We start from the raw sequence: 14,951 nt of genomic DNA, 5'->3' as shown, positions 1-14,951 counted from the left end.
GCTTAAGAACCAACTGAAGCTGCCAGGAATGATGAGTCACTTCGCAGTTGGTAGAAAAAGTCAAGCAGAAATCAGAGGTGGCTCTGCAGCTGTTTGTTGTAAAGGGGATTCCGACCCCTCCTGATCTTATCACAGAATAATTTAATTGTAATTTTTCTGTTTTGGTTAATAGAGAACTTTGATCTAAAAAGAGGCCTGCCCTCATTCTCTCCTTCCCCCCTCTCCAAAGTAAGCCCTGTAGGTTGGGGTACAGGGTGGATCTTTGAGATACATGAGTGAATAAAACACAACCCTCTAGCAGTCCCTGGCATATACTAGACACCCAATTATCTGAATGAAGCATGAATAAAATCTCAATATTTGTTTTTTGAGACAGTGTCTCTCGCTGTTGTCCAAGCTGGAGTGCAATGGTGTGTTCTTGGCTCACTGGAACCTCTGCCTCTTGCATTCAAGTGATTCTCCTGCGTCAGCCTCTCAAGTAGCTGGGACTACAGGTGCCTGCTACCACACTTGGCTAATTTTTGTATTTTTAGTAGAGATGAGGGTTCACCATGTTGGCCAGGCTGGTCTCGAACTCCTGACCTCAAGTGATCTGCCCACCTCATACTCCCAAAGTGCTGGAATTTCAGGCATAAGCCACCAAGCCCGGCCAAAATCTCATTGTTTTGATGTTACTGTACTTTGCCTCGAGATGAGCTGCGACTGTCAGATGCAGTTGATTTGCTTGTTCAGGTAGTGTCATCACACGTTATTTTTGTATGTAATGAGTCACCTGATAATTTTCCATATTTTAAAGAGGGGAAAGACTCCATTGTGGAACTTGCAAGTATATGACTAAAAGGTCTGAAGTTAGTTGAACTGGGTAACTAGGAGGTTCCGTGCTGGTGGTATTCTCACTTACAAAGGAAGGAGATGTGGTCTTGTGGTAAGACAGATGATAACCAGAGGACTCAAAATCTAATTTTAATCAGGCTGCTAACAGTGCGATTTGAAGTAGAGCCCACACTGTGCTCACCTTCCATTGCTTGATTTCCTACTCATCGCCTAACAAATGTTCCCGACACTTGTGGGCAGCCGTTTTGCTGCTGATCCAGGATCACACCATACCCAGGTCCACTCTAATTGTCTCAACTAAAACAGCCAGTTAGGCTCATAATTCTATTACAAAAAATCAGTCCTGTTTCCTGTTCTATGCCTCTTCGGTATTCAAGACCATCATTTCTTCACATGGATGGTCTGGGAGTTGATATGAATTAGGAGTATTTAAAGATGTTGGAGAGTTTGGCATAACACAAGTGACAGCTAATGGTTACAACAATACATAGTAAAATAAGCACACAGATCCCAGGTCTGGAAGGGGAGGGTGTTGGCAAGCAGCAAAGGGTTGGAATTAACTTTTGTTACAATATGTGACCATATAATAGCTGTCACCCTCTCACCAATTATTACTGTATATATGGGTTGTTCTCTTCTAGTAGCTTTGAGTCTTCGGATAGTGATAAAAATAGTGTTATATTAACATTCTCCAGAGAGACAGATCTAGTAGGATATAAAGATACAGGCATGAGAGGAGATTAATTAGGGGAATTTATGGAGGCTAAGAAGTCCCACAACAGGCTGTCTTCAAGCTTGAAACCCTGGGATGCCAGGAGTGCGGCTCCGTCCAAATCTGACTTACTGGCGTCACCCCTGATTGGCATTCCTACTTGATTGCTTCTGTGCATTTGGCCTGAGAATCTGGGGGGCTGTGGCTGTAGATCTTAGAGTCCAAAGGCCAGAGAACCTGGAATTCTGATGTCCAAGCACAGGAGAGGAAGAGTGTATCCCAGCCCTAGCAGACAGACTGACACCTTTGCCTTTTCTGTAGTTCACTCGGACTCGCACACTAATCCCCTCTGGAACCACCCTCATGGACACACACCAAAATAATGCTTTACTGGGTTTCTAGGTATTCCTTAATCCAGTCAAGTTGGCACCTAAAATTAACTATCACAAGTGTCTTGTGTTTTACATTTTTCGAATGTGTTTAAGGAGCTCTGAAGATCATCTTACCGAAAGGAAAAGCCAGAAGAATGTACTTTGCATGAGGTACCGGGCTAGTCAGTCCGATGTGTCATTTCCCAACAGGGGAATTATGTATAGATTGTTCAGTGACTTGCTCACTATCATGAACTCAAAAGAAATTAGTAATTTTTTAGACATCTTTTTGGATCCTTGTACAGCATCCTATACTGCTTTTATGTTCATGTGTGCATTTGTGTACATGTATACACATATTACTCCACAACGAAGCGCAATCTTCTTTTATACCTTTCCTGGTTGGGGTAAGTAGAGAAATTTTACAGCCTACAATCAGACATATCCGGAAGAACAGTGGAATATGTATGATACCATAAAAATTAGCACATTTAACAAAGTATAACTTACTCATGGTTACAACTAAGTTAATGTTTTTTCCCTTTATTTTTCAAAAGGCTCATTTTTCTCCATTTCTCTACTATCAAAGTCAAGAACTGCCCAATGGCTCTGTCAAGGAGGCTCCAGCTCCTACTCTCGCTTCTCTGGAAGTCTCAAGTCCACCAGATACTACAGAGGAAGTAGATCATAAGCCTAAACTCTGCAGGCTGGCTAAAGGTGAAAATGGCTATGGCTTTCACTTAAATTCGATTCGGGGTCTGCCAGGCTCATTCATCAAAGAGGTATGGTAATCTGGTTCCAGCAGCCCAACAAACACAGCCACAATTAGGATAGTCTCAGCTTTTCCCGCCCATTGACGGCTTAGTAGAGAGGTTCCATTGAAGGCACACACTGAGGGGTCTCACCTGGGTTCAGATAAATGTTGTCATGGTCCCATACCCTTTAGGTTAGCTACCAGTACATCATAAGTTCACGTGTTTTTTGCTTCCCAAACATCTGTTCCAAACAGTGTGAGTTGACTGAACTCTAGCTGACAGTCACTATCAACCCTGATTGGCAGTCATACTTGTTTGCTTCTGTGCATTTGGCATAATGCCCCTTACCCTGTAGGGACTGATAAGACTCCCTATAGCTTTCAAGTTGGGAGTGAAGAAGGGGGACCTATTTATCCCCCTTCATCCCAGAAGACATGTGACACTGAATCACTAGTTATAATACCACTAATCATGTGAATATGGAAGTTACATCCTTCATAAATACAAAAGCATTAGAACACCTTTTTCAACTCTATACCTCAAGGAGAAATAATAACATGATTAAGAATAAATTCTTGAACTCCTCATCTGTCGTCTGAAGGAGAGCTAGTCTGACATCCCCTTCTCTGTGTTTGAAATTGATAACTCAGAACTTCTGTTCACAGGTACAGAAGGGCGGCCCTGCTGACTTGGCTGGGCTAGAGGATGAAGATATCATCATTGAAGTGAATGGGGTGAATGTGCTGGATGAACCCTATGAGAAGGTGGTGGATAGAATCCAGAGCAGTGGGAAGAATGTCACACTTCTAGTCTGTGGAAAGAAGGCCTATGATTATTTCCAAGCTAAGAAAATCCCTATTGTTTCCTCCCTGGCTGATCCACTTGACACCCCTCCAGATTCTAAAGAAGGAACAGTGGTGGAGTCAGGGCATGACTCGCACATGGCAAAAGAACGGGTGAGTGGGGGCCTATTTCTTTTCGTGATCTAATTTACTGGAGTATGGGTATAGTCCCTATGAGTATATTTAATGTCTGTTTGCCACAGATTTTTTTAAAACTAGAAAATGACAATGTAAAGATAACTCACAAATCAAGTTGTTGTAGAGGACAAGTGGCAGTACAAGGACAACAAATTTCTTACTTTCACAGCATGCAGCTGACAGCAGTTGTCTAGAGCTAATAAATCAAGAGGTACAAAGTTTATCAGTATTGTAATGGGAACCCCCAGAAGAGCCTGAATTGGATGATCTATGTATGAATTCTGGTTCTGTCATTTGTCAGCTGCGGGGAAATGGATTTATTTGTTCTGTTCCTCAGTTTTCCCACCCATAAAACGGGGATAATTTGTAGGATTGTTATCAGGATTATGTTAACTAAGATTATATTAACTATATTAAAGTGCTTTGAATAGTGGCTGGCTCATAGTAAGCATGTAAATGGTGATGCTTATAGACAACATTGTTTAAAATAACTGACAGGTATTCCAGTTTTATTACTAGGAAAGATTAAGCATTCTCTATATATTTGGATTAAACTTCTTGGTAAGTCTCAGTTTCATATTTTTGCCCAATTTTTCATAGATGAACTTGAGGTCCAAAAGTAAACTGACTTATCCAAATTCATAAAGGAAATTTATAGCAAAGCCAAGACTCTAAAAAAGTTTAATTTGATGTTGTTGTTCTTTCCATTATATTCTGCTAATTGGTGAATACTCATTTTAATAAACTCAGTTTAATGAACACACACAATGCCCACTGATTTGTATTCTGGAATGCTTAATAAACACTATTTTAGTTGTCATTTAAAAATTCTATAATTTCTCTTTAGGAAGTCAATATCCTAGTCTTATAAAAAAGAAATATATACAGACATTAAGGAATTTGTTAATGTGTCAAACAGCAAGTTGAAAACGGTCAAGTGTAGAATTCAGGTCACCTGACTTCTAGTCATACCTAGATCATCTGATTCAGGCTCTTCTGGGGGTTCCCATTACAATACTGATAAACTTTTTACTTCTTGATTTATGAGCTCTAGACAATTGCTGTCAACTGCATGCTGTGAAAGTAAGAAATTCTAGTGAGTGACTCTACTCCCTGACTTAAGTCATGCAACTCTAGAATAGATCATCCCTTTTTCATTACTCTACCATTTGTAAATTCTTTGTTTTCTTTTACACAGGCCCACAGTACAGCCTCACGTTCTTCTTCCAATTCTGAAGATACAGAGATGTGATGAAAGCAAGTAATAGCGTTGGCTGTTTATCTGATAGCTATTTCTGGGTATTTAATAGGAATCGTTTCTCAAGGAATGAGTTGCGACCAGTTTACTGTCTCTTTAGAAGAAAAACTCCACTGGAAACCATTCACCATGTGTGACTGGTCTTACGGGTGGCTATTGCGGACTGCTAATTTATGCTTAACTTAGGAAGAGATAAGGCAAGAGCTAGATTTTTTTCATGTGATCTCTTCCAAGCTTCAACTTAACTACATTTCTCTGTATGATGATGTCTCTTACTTCTACAGGTTCCTTGAGCACCAAAGATGATTCATAACTCTGTATAGGTGATAGCTGCTTATTAAAGCATCTTAGCAGATAAGCCTATTAAAATTGTGCTTCTGTAACAATGTTGTAGTTGCTAGAATAAATACCATTAACAAATGCCTTCTGAGTACACTTGATAGAGCTTTTGTTTTGGATTCACTTTTTATGCTTTAACCTTCATTTGCTTCTAGAAACCCAAAACACATTAAGTACAAAATAAGACCTTAGTAATAAAATTCAGAATTTTCTTAAATTGCATGTCTGAATGTTCTAAAAATTTTTCAACATTTCCCTTTCACAAGTGACTCATTCCCCCAGTTAAGTTATTCATGGTTTCACCCCACAGTGTGAGGGGCAGATAGAAAAAAAAAAAAAAAGGAAACATCACTACTGAATTGAAAGTAGGGTATAATACTAAGTTGACAGGAAATCAAAGAAAAAATGACATACCTGAAATCTCTCTTTTGGTAGAATCTATTTCAGGTGCACACTGCCCCTTTCCCGGAAAAGAACAGATAACTTCTTGGTTATTTTAATGGGGTAGGCTCAGATGAGGAGGTGTGGGATGCTAACTCATGTCAGATCACACAAGCACAACACCAAGCTATGCTTGATGAAAGGAACCTAAGGCCAAAGTGTTACAATCTCTGATTTTAATGAGTCAATCTCAAGGGAAAGCTATAACCTTCTCCACGTGAACCTTAAAACGGAAATCCTATGTGTTTGGCCCACCTACCATAGATATCTCTTGCCCCAGAGTTCCAGTGTATTTTTTTCCCTTTAGTTTCTTGGCTCCTCTCCGCCTTTGCACCAGCCTCAAATCCACACGGGACGCTCTCTGCTGAGTACTGTCTTGAGTTACTTCTCCCTCTCATGTTCTGGCTGATGCTACTCATGGTCATAGTATCACCCAACCGGGAAACAGTATGCTATGAGGTGAAAAATGCTACCACAGCATTTTGTTGTTTATAAAACGTCAGGCCCTGGTTCCATTTTTTCCCCCTCTTAGATCTAAATTTTGAAACCACTGGCCTCTAATAGTCTGTAGTAGGCTTAAGTTCAAGGTGCCATATGCTTCTCTGGTGCCTGTTTGTGAGCCAAATAGAGGAAAAGTATGCTAGAGAGAGCGCTGACCAGGAAGATCACATCAAACCAACGGTGATAGAAGTTGAACTGCAGTTCTCCAAGGACTTCAGTGATGATGGTGCGGTATTCTAGAGGCATACTCATTCGGATCAGCAGCACAGAGGAGACAAAGTACATGCCCTGTAAGTCAAATGAATTAATCCAGAAGTGACTCTGAATGTAGTGAGGAACAGGACAAAGGAAATTATTAAAATTCTTAAAAGTATCAAGCACATTTCTGATATTTCACAGCTGTAAACATAAAGGTAACTCAATAAACTTACCATTATCTGTGCTAACAGCAGGACAATGACATTGGAGGACTTACTGCTAGAGATGGCATAAAAGAACTGTCAAGAAAGAGGGAGATAAATTTATGCAGTACTGTTAGATTCCTGTGTCATGAACAATAAGAAATATGGTTAACATTTGACTGAAAGTGTCTCTTCGATGCCACAATCCTGTATAGAACAATTCATATGATTAAGCCTATAAAGAAGAGACTTAAAATAGACTGCAGAAAAAGTTACAGTTTCCCCCGGAGGTAAGTTCTTTACATAACAAATGAAAGGATTCCTATTGCTATCACACTTCAGAAACTATGTGACACATGTGACTTAACATCACTATAAACATTAAGTCAGATCACTCCAGCCCACTCAGAGTGTTTGTAATTGTTACTAGGCTCCTGTGCTCTGTCTAAAACTCTGCTAGATGCCTGCAGATCCCTTCCCGTCCCAACCTCTTCTTTCATTCAAAAGCTCCTGGATTTTAAATCTCTACCTTTCCTACCAGAGAGGACTCACTTTCCACCTCCGTGAAGTCTTCCTACATTGATCAGAAAATAGTTGAATTCAGTAGGTCCTTACTTAATGCCATTTATAGGATCTTGGAAACTGAGATTTTAAGTGAAATGACGTATAACAAAACTACATTTTTCTCATCAGCATTATAATGAAATGTTGAATGAAACATTTTTTTGAGGACTTGGTATATAGTTTTACTTAAAGCCGCTGTTTCCAAGAACTTATTGATGACATTGAGGACTTGCTATCTTCTGTCCCCCTACTTCCATATCTTCTCTACAAGTGATTCTCACAATTATTCTTCCAGTCTCAAATATCTGCTGAATACCTGCCTACCATGTGCTAGGTTCTGTTCTAGATACTGATAACATACCAGTGAACAAAACAGAACCATATCTTTCTCTATTGCCTTTAGTGAATGTACTTATCTATAATTGGTATATGATGTAAATATATTGCCAACAATTTATGTAGTAGTTTAACTTTTTAAAAATTCGGTTGTATGTCTTTTAAATCCTTGGGACTGTTTTAAAGTCTCAGGAGGCAGAATTCTTAATTAGGTAAAATTATCTCATGGTACCACTTTTTTTTTTTGAGACGGAGTCTTGCTGTGTCACCAGGCTGGAGTGCAGTGGTGTGATCTTGGCTCACTGCAATCCCCACCCCCCAAGTTCAAGTGATTCTCCTGTCTCAGCCGCCCAAGTAACTGGGACCACAGGCATGTGCCACCACACCCAGCTAATTTGTTGTATTTTTAGTAAAGATGGGGTTTCACCATGTTGGCCAGGATGGTCTCCATCTCTTGACCTCATGATCCGCCCACCTCAGCCTCCCAAAGTGTTGGAATTACGGGCATGAGCCACCACACCCAGCTGGTACCACATTTAATTAAACAAATGATAAGCAGTACTTTTTAACACTGTGATAAAACACACCTTGGTAAGAGTGATCAGCAGTCCTCTGATGGATGTAACGATGATTATTCCAACAAGAATGAAGGAAATGTGTTGGGACCAAAACTTCACCTGCCACCATGATAGGAAGAAAAAACAGCTGCTAAACCTCTGTTCAGAGAGATGTAAAGGCTAAGTAAAAGCTATATCCTGATCATTTACGTGACTGTGAGAGGGAACTTCATTAGACCCTACCTGATTTTTTTTTCTTAAGGGAGAGAGGAAAGCAAGTAAGTGGCAAATAAAACAACTACAGAAAGACTGCAGTAGATATCTTAATTAGCAGACTTAATTAAACCTTAAAATTAAAAAAAACTTTTTTTTTAGAGCCAGGGTCTTGCTATGTAGTTCAGGCTGGTCTCAAACTCCTGGGCTCAAGCAATACTCCCATATCAGCCTCCCAAAGTGTTGGTATTACAGGCATGAGTCACCATGCCTGGCAGCAAGTACCGAGGAGTGATAAAAATAATACTAATAAATCAGAAGAAACAGAACTAATGATACAGTTTTACTGTGATAAATGAAAAGCAGGAATTAAAAGGAAAGTAAATAATAGCTTGATTACTTTCAGTGTCTATATAGTTCCCTAACCACTAAAACTTCAAGGAATCTTTCTTTTTATAATAAAGGAATATATAGACATTCTCAGCTAAATTCTAGGAAATAGCTGAATTTCACTGGAACCACATGATACCTTTTTCTCCTCCTGCATTGCTTCATAGTGAGAAAGAGTTTTGGGACCCTGTGTTTGATTCAGTTCTGAAAAGTATCTGCAAGGGAGCTGCTATTACTAACATCTAAAAGATTTGTTATTCAGAATTACAAAATATGGCATAAACAGATGAATTGTAGATGGAATATACACATGACCATCTAAGTATCCTCAGAAAGTACAGAAAAGGAGAAGCATTGCTAAAAACTCAGCCCAGTAAAACACTTAAGAAAACACAAATGCAACAATAGCAAAGCATACTTTTTGTTGTTTTTTGAGACAGGGGTCTCACTCTATTGCCCAGAATAGAGTGCAGTGGCACTATCTCAGCTCACTGCAACTTCTGCCTCCCCGGTTCAAGTGATCCTCCTGCTTCAGCCTCCTGCGTAGCTGGGACTACCGGTGCATGCCACCATATCCAACCAATTTTTATATTTTTTCTAGAGATGGGGTTTCACCATGTTGCCCAGGCTAGTCTTGAACTCCTGGACTCAAGTGATCTGTCTCGGCCTCTCAAAGTGCTGGGACTACAGATGTGAGCCACAGTAGTGCCTGGCCTGTAAAGCATACTTAATATAATTTATATACTACTTGAATAAAAGATACAGATACCATGCTCCTTCACACTCAAAGAGGATATACAATTGATCTAGCATCAAGAAACATGTACATTGAGCTGTTTCTCAAGGATTGGGGCTCAGTTTGCTCTGGTGCATTTTCATTTTATCCAAGTCCTTTTGAGATCAGGGGCATGTCTGGCTGGGATGGATGGCTGGGGGTAGCATGCAGTCTGTGGCTAGGTTGACAGCACAGCTAAATGGCCTATACTGGGACTATTATATGACATTGGTCTTACCATTAAAGTGCTATTCAGCCTGAGTCATTGGCTCTGGTTTATGAATAAATACACTGAACTTCAATTACGACAAGGGTGTATTTATGACAGTGGTATTGTGAAACAGTAAAAAGCCAATTTAAAAAAAAACTTTGTACAGAAGTGACAGTTACCATCTTTAGCCCTAGGTCCACATTAATTGATAAAGATCATTTCTAACAGCAGAAATCGTTTCAGCTCTAACACGGAACACTAATTAGTAGTTAATTTTCCACTGGGGCATCAAAGGTGAGTTGTACGTTTGAAGAGCTCATCAAGAATCACAGAGGGAAGTATTTGAATACTTTGGTGGGGAGAAAATGGTAAACTGGTAGCTGGCTATAGAGAAGCAGAGGAGCAGCTGTAGAAATAATCAGCATCCATGACAATATTAAGTATCAGTCATTACTTCTGGCTTTATGTTAAGACAGAGAATCTTGGCCTTTTACAAATTTTCCATGTGAATATATCAAAATATAAAAATTTTCCATATGAATACGTCAAAATATACAGAGGTGAATGGGAAGAACAAAAGCAGAAGCAAGTACCTAAAGCATACAAATTAGAATCTTAACAATGATAAGTTATAGCAGATAAAAGAGAAAGAAACATGACAAACCAGGATCTTGAATCCTGATATAACACTTACATCAAATTGGATTCCCAGATAATTCACAGTGATCTCAATGCCTCTTGTGACAGGATCCGTTTTCCCAACTCGATCAAAAACAATATTGATGGTAGCCTGCAAAGATGCAGATTTTTACATTGGAGCATCTTAACAATCACTTACTGTTTCAAAAAGTGACTCAAACTAATGAATTAATCACTATATCTTACAGGTCAATGCTCCTAAAAATGCAGTTCTACTCTTAATCCAAATCATATATAGGAAATCTATTTTGGATACTCATATATAGGCAAACAAAAGTCCCTATTTACTCCATCTTTCTTTTCTGTAAACAGTCAAGGGAAATAAAGCTATGGCAGTATGCCTTAATTTATCAGGAGCCAGAAAGGTAACATTCTGGTAGCTTGAGTCAGATTAAGAGAATCAAGACATCCTAGGGTCATTCCTTGTGGTTATTTTCTGAATGCTCTAACAGCAAATACTAAAATAATAATAAAAAAAGAGTTACAGCTAATAAGTCAACAAACGATATCAAATGGAATAATGAAAAATACCCAATTAATCCCCAAGATGGCAGTTTAAGAAAAGGAAAAAGGGAGAAAAGAACAGATGGGACCAGTGAAAAGAAATAGCAACACAGTAGTTTAAAATCCAACCACATAAAAAAAAATCCAACCACATCAATAATCACATGAAATGTAAATGCTCTGCATAATAGGTGAGCAAACTCTGCCACTGGAGTGTGACAGCAGCCACAGACAATACACAAATGAATGGACTTGGCTGTGTTCCAATAAAACTTTATTTCCAAAGGCAGGCAGTGGTTAGGTTTGGCCTGTGGGCTATAGATTGCTGATCTTTGGTCTAAACATGTCAACAAAATGGCAGAGATTGTTAGATTGGATAAAAATGCAAGACCCAACTATATATTCCTTACGAAAAGCCCACTTTAATAAATATACAAATAGGTTAAAAGTAAAAGGGTGGAAAAATATATTATGCTAACACTAATCATTAAAAGAAAGCCAGAATGTCTATATTAATGCCAGACAAAGTAGACTTCATAGCAAAAATACTGCCAGGTATTAAAAGGGACATTTCAGAATGATAACAGGATCATTTCAATAAGGGGTACATAATGATTCTAAATGTTTATATACCTAATGACAGAGCTTCAAAATACATAAAGCAAAACTGATAGAAATAAAAAAATGGACAAATCCACAACAATAGGTGGATCCCCTCTCTCAATAATTAATAAAATTAGTCAGAAACTCTAATAAATACCATCAATCAATTTGACGTAATTGACATTTATAGAACACTCCTGCCAACAAGAGCAGAATACATATTCTACTCACATACATGTAGGACATTTATCACCATATTCTATCTGGGACAGAAAACAGGTCAATAATTTAAAAGATTCATATCATACAAAACATGTTCTTAGACCACATGAAATTAAATTAGAAATCAATTAGAGAATAATATTTGGAAGATCCTCAAATATTTTATCACACACTTCTAAATCACCCATGAATCAGAGAAGAAATCAAAGGGAAATTAGAAAGCATTTTGAATTGAATGAGAAATACGATTCATTAAAATTTGTGAGATCTAGTACAGCAGTACATAGCAATAAATGTACAGCATTAAAACCCCTACATCAGCAAAGGTCTCCAATCAATGATCTTAGTTTCCATCTTGAGAAATTAGAAAAAAAAGACTCAAAATAAGCAGAAGAAAGGAAATAACAAAGACCAGAAATCAATGAAATAGCAGAAAATGAGAGAAAACTAACCCAGCGGTTGGTTCTTTGAAAAGTTCAATAAAATCAATAAACTTCTACTAGACTGATAAAGACAAAAGAGGGAAGTCACAAGTTACCAATATTAAGAACAAGAGAGACAGCACTGTCACACCCATGAGGATGGCTATAATAAAAAAGTTAATAACAAGTTGGTGAGGATGTGGAGAAATAGGAACATGCATCCCCTGCTGACAGGAATGTAAACTGTTGCTGCTATTTTGGGAAAGTCTGGTAGTTCTTTAAAAGGTTAAACATAGGCCGGTCGCAGTGGCTCATGCTTGTAATCCTAGCACTTTGAGAAGCTGAGGCAGCCGGATCACGAGGTTAGGAGTTCAAGACCAGCCTGGCCAATATGGTGAAACCCTGTCTCTATTAAAAATACAAAAAAATTAGCCGGGCGTAGTTGCATGTGTCTGTAATCTCAGTTACTTGGGAGGCTGAGCGGAGAACTGCTTGAACCTGAGAGGCAGAGGTTGCAGTGAGCTGAGATCACGCCACTGCACTACAGCCTGGGCGACAGAGCGAGACTCCGTCTCAATAAATAAATAAATTAAAAGGTTAAACATATACTTAGCATATGACACAGCAATTCTACCCCTAGATATACACGTAAGAGAAATTAAAACATATATCACATAAAAACTTATACATGAGGTCGGGCATGGTGGTTCATGGCTGTAATCCCACTTTGGGAGGCCAAGGCTGGTGGATCACCTGAGGTCAGGAGTTGAGACCAGCCTGGCCAACATGGTGAAACTCTGACTCTACTAAAAATAGAAAAATCAGCCAGGCATCGTGGTATGCACCTGTAATCCCAGCTACTCAGGGGGCTGAGGCAGGAGAATCGCTTGAACCCAGGAGGCAGAGATTGAAGTGAGCTGAGATCACCCCACTGTACTCCAGCCTGGGCAACAGAGTGACACTCTGTCTCAAAACAAAAACAAAAAACTTATACACAAATGTTCACATCAGCATTATTGATAACGGCCCAAAAGTGGAAACAATCCTAATGTACATCAACTAATAAATGGATAAAAAATGTGGTATATCTATAAAATGAAACACATTATTCAGCCATAGAAAATAATGAATTTTTTTTTTTTTTTTTTTAAAGACAGTCTTGCTCTGTTGCCTGCTGGTGTGCGGTGGCACAATCACGGCTCACTGCAGCTTCAACTTCCCAGGCTCAAGCAATCCTCCCCGCTCAGCCTGCCAAGTAGCTGGGGCCATAAGCTTGTGCCTTTATGCCCTATTAATTGTGTGTGTGTGTCGGGGAGGGAGGGGTAAAGAATGGGGTCTCCCTTTGTTTCTCAGGATAGTCTCAAACTCCTGAGCTCAAGTGATCCTCCTCCCTCGGCCTCCCAAAGTGTTGGGATTACAGGCATCAGGCATCAGCCACTGTGCGTGGCCAGGAATGAAGTACTGAAAGACACTATGACATGGATGTACCTTAAAAACATTATGCTGGGGCTGGGTACAGTGGCTCATGCCTGTAAGCTCAGCACTCTGGGAGGCTGAGGCAAGAGGATCACTTGAGCCCAGGAGTTTAAGACCAGCCTGGACAATATAGTGAGACCCGTCTCTATGAAAAAAATATATATACTTTTAAAAATTACATTTAAAAAGCCCCCCAAACTCCATTATGCTAAATGAGAGAAGTCAATCATAAAACAATATAAATTATGTGATTCCATTTATATGAAACATTCAGAATACGAAAATCTATAGAGACAGAAAATAGATTAGTGGTTGCTAAGGGCTGGGGGAGTGGGAATTGGAGGGAAATGGGGAATGACTGCTAATGAGTATGGAATTTCTTTTTGGCTTAATAAAAATGTTCAAAAATTGTGGTAATGGTTATAAAACTATGAATATATTAAGAACCACTGCATTGTACACTAAATGAGTATATTGTATTGTATGAGAATTATATTTCAATAAACCTGTTATATGAAAAAAAGAAGTCTCTACAGGTCCTAGATATTAAAAGGATAGTAAGATAATATTATGAGCAATATCATGCCAATAAACAACTTCAATAAAAATAGACAAATTCCTTAAGACTCAAATTGCAAGAGCTCACTCAAGAATAGATAACCTGCATAAACCCTGTATCTTAAAAAAAAAAAAAGAACTGGTAGTTAAAAAAAAATCTTCCTGCAAAGAAAACTACAGGCCCAGACAGCTTTATTGACAAACTCTACAACACATTTAGGGGAGAAATAACAACTCCACACAAACTTTTCCACTAACTGAAAGAGGAGGCAGTACTTCTCAACTCATTCTCTAAGGTCAGTAAGCATTACTTTGACACCAAAACCAAATACAGACATTATGAGAAAAGAAAACTATAGTCCAATATCCTCATACATATGGAGGCATTTTTTTTTTTTTTTTGAGACAAGAGTCTCCCTCTGTCACTCAAGCTGGAGTGCAGTAGTGTGATAATTGCTCATTGCAGCCTTGGACTTCTGGGCTCAAGCGATCCTTCCACCATAGCCTCCTGAGTAGCTGGGGACACAGGCAAGCCACCACATTCAGTTAATTTTTATTGTTTTGCTGAGATGAGGTCTTGCTATGTTGCCCAGGCTGGTCTTGAATTCCTGACCTCAAGCAGTTCGCCTGCTTCAGCCTCCCAAAGTACTGGAAATACAGGTGTGAGCCAACATGCTCAGACAATGCAAATATTCTTAACATAATTTTAGCAAATTGAATCTAACAAAATAGAAAAATGATAATTTACCATGACTAAGTGAGGTTTATTCTAGGAATGCAAGATTGGTTTAATATTAAAAAATTAAGTAAATAACTACAGCAGACTAAA

At 38.9% G+C, this 14,951-nt stretch overlaps 2 protein-coding genes and 1 pseudogene across 8 annotated transcripts in view; 2 read left to right on the top strand and 1 right to left on the bottom strand.

Annotated features, from left to right (window-relative positions):
- PDZK1 (PDZ domain containing 1) overlaps nt 1-5,334 on the top strand; it is a 35,363-nt gene extending 30,029 nt beyond the window's left edge. For all 5 annotated transcript variants that reach the window (XM_050750357.1, XM_050750358.1, XM_050750359.1 and 2 more), the window contains 3 exons: nt 2,475-2,699; nt 3,338-3,628; nt 4,851-5,334. In XM_050750357.1, the coding sequence (XP_050606314.1) occupies nt 2,475-2,699; nt 3,338-3,628; nt 4,851-4,904 (570 nt within the window). In that variant the 3' untranslated portion in view covers nt 4,905-5,334. The remainder of the gene's footprint in view (nt 1-2,474; nt 2,700-3,337; nt 3,629-4,850) is intronic.
- The window catches only part of LOC126931509 (neuroblastoma breakpoint family member 3-like), an 833,099-nt pseudogene that overhangs the window by 626,668 nt on the left and 191,480 nt on the right, over nt 1-14,951 (top strand). The gene's annotated exons all lie outside the window — the stretch shown is intronic.
- GPR89A (G protein-coupled receptor 89A) overlaps nt 5,850-14,951 on the bottom strand; it is a 55,510-nt gene continuing 46,408 nt past the window's right edge. For both annotated transcript variants that reach the window (XM_050750545.1, XM_050750554.1), the window contains 4 exons: nt 10,333-10,428; nt 8,080-8,169; nt 6,623-6,688; nt 5,850-6,479 (listed from right to left, as the gene is read on the bottom strand). In XM_050750545.1, coding sequence (XP_050606502.1) covers nt 6,273-6,479; nt 6,623-6,688; nt 8,080-8,169; nt 10,333-10,428 — 459 coding nt within the window. In that variant the 3' untranslated portion in view covers nt 5,850-6,272. The remainder of the gene's footprint in view (nt 6,480-6,622; nt 6,689-8,079; nt 8,170-10,332; nt 10,429-14,951) is intronic.

The sequence above is a fragment of the Macaca thibetana genome, chromosome 1 (assembly GCF_024542745.1).
Source record: "Macaca thibetana thibetana isolate TM-01 chromosome 1, ASM2454274v1, whole genome shotgun sequence".
Lineage (NCBI taxonomy): Eukaryota > Metazoa > Chordata > Mammalia > Primates > Cercopithecidae > Macaca > Macaca thibetana.
This window is presented reverse-complemented; position numbering and strand designations above follow the sequence as displayed.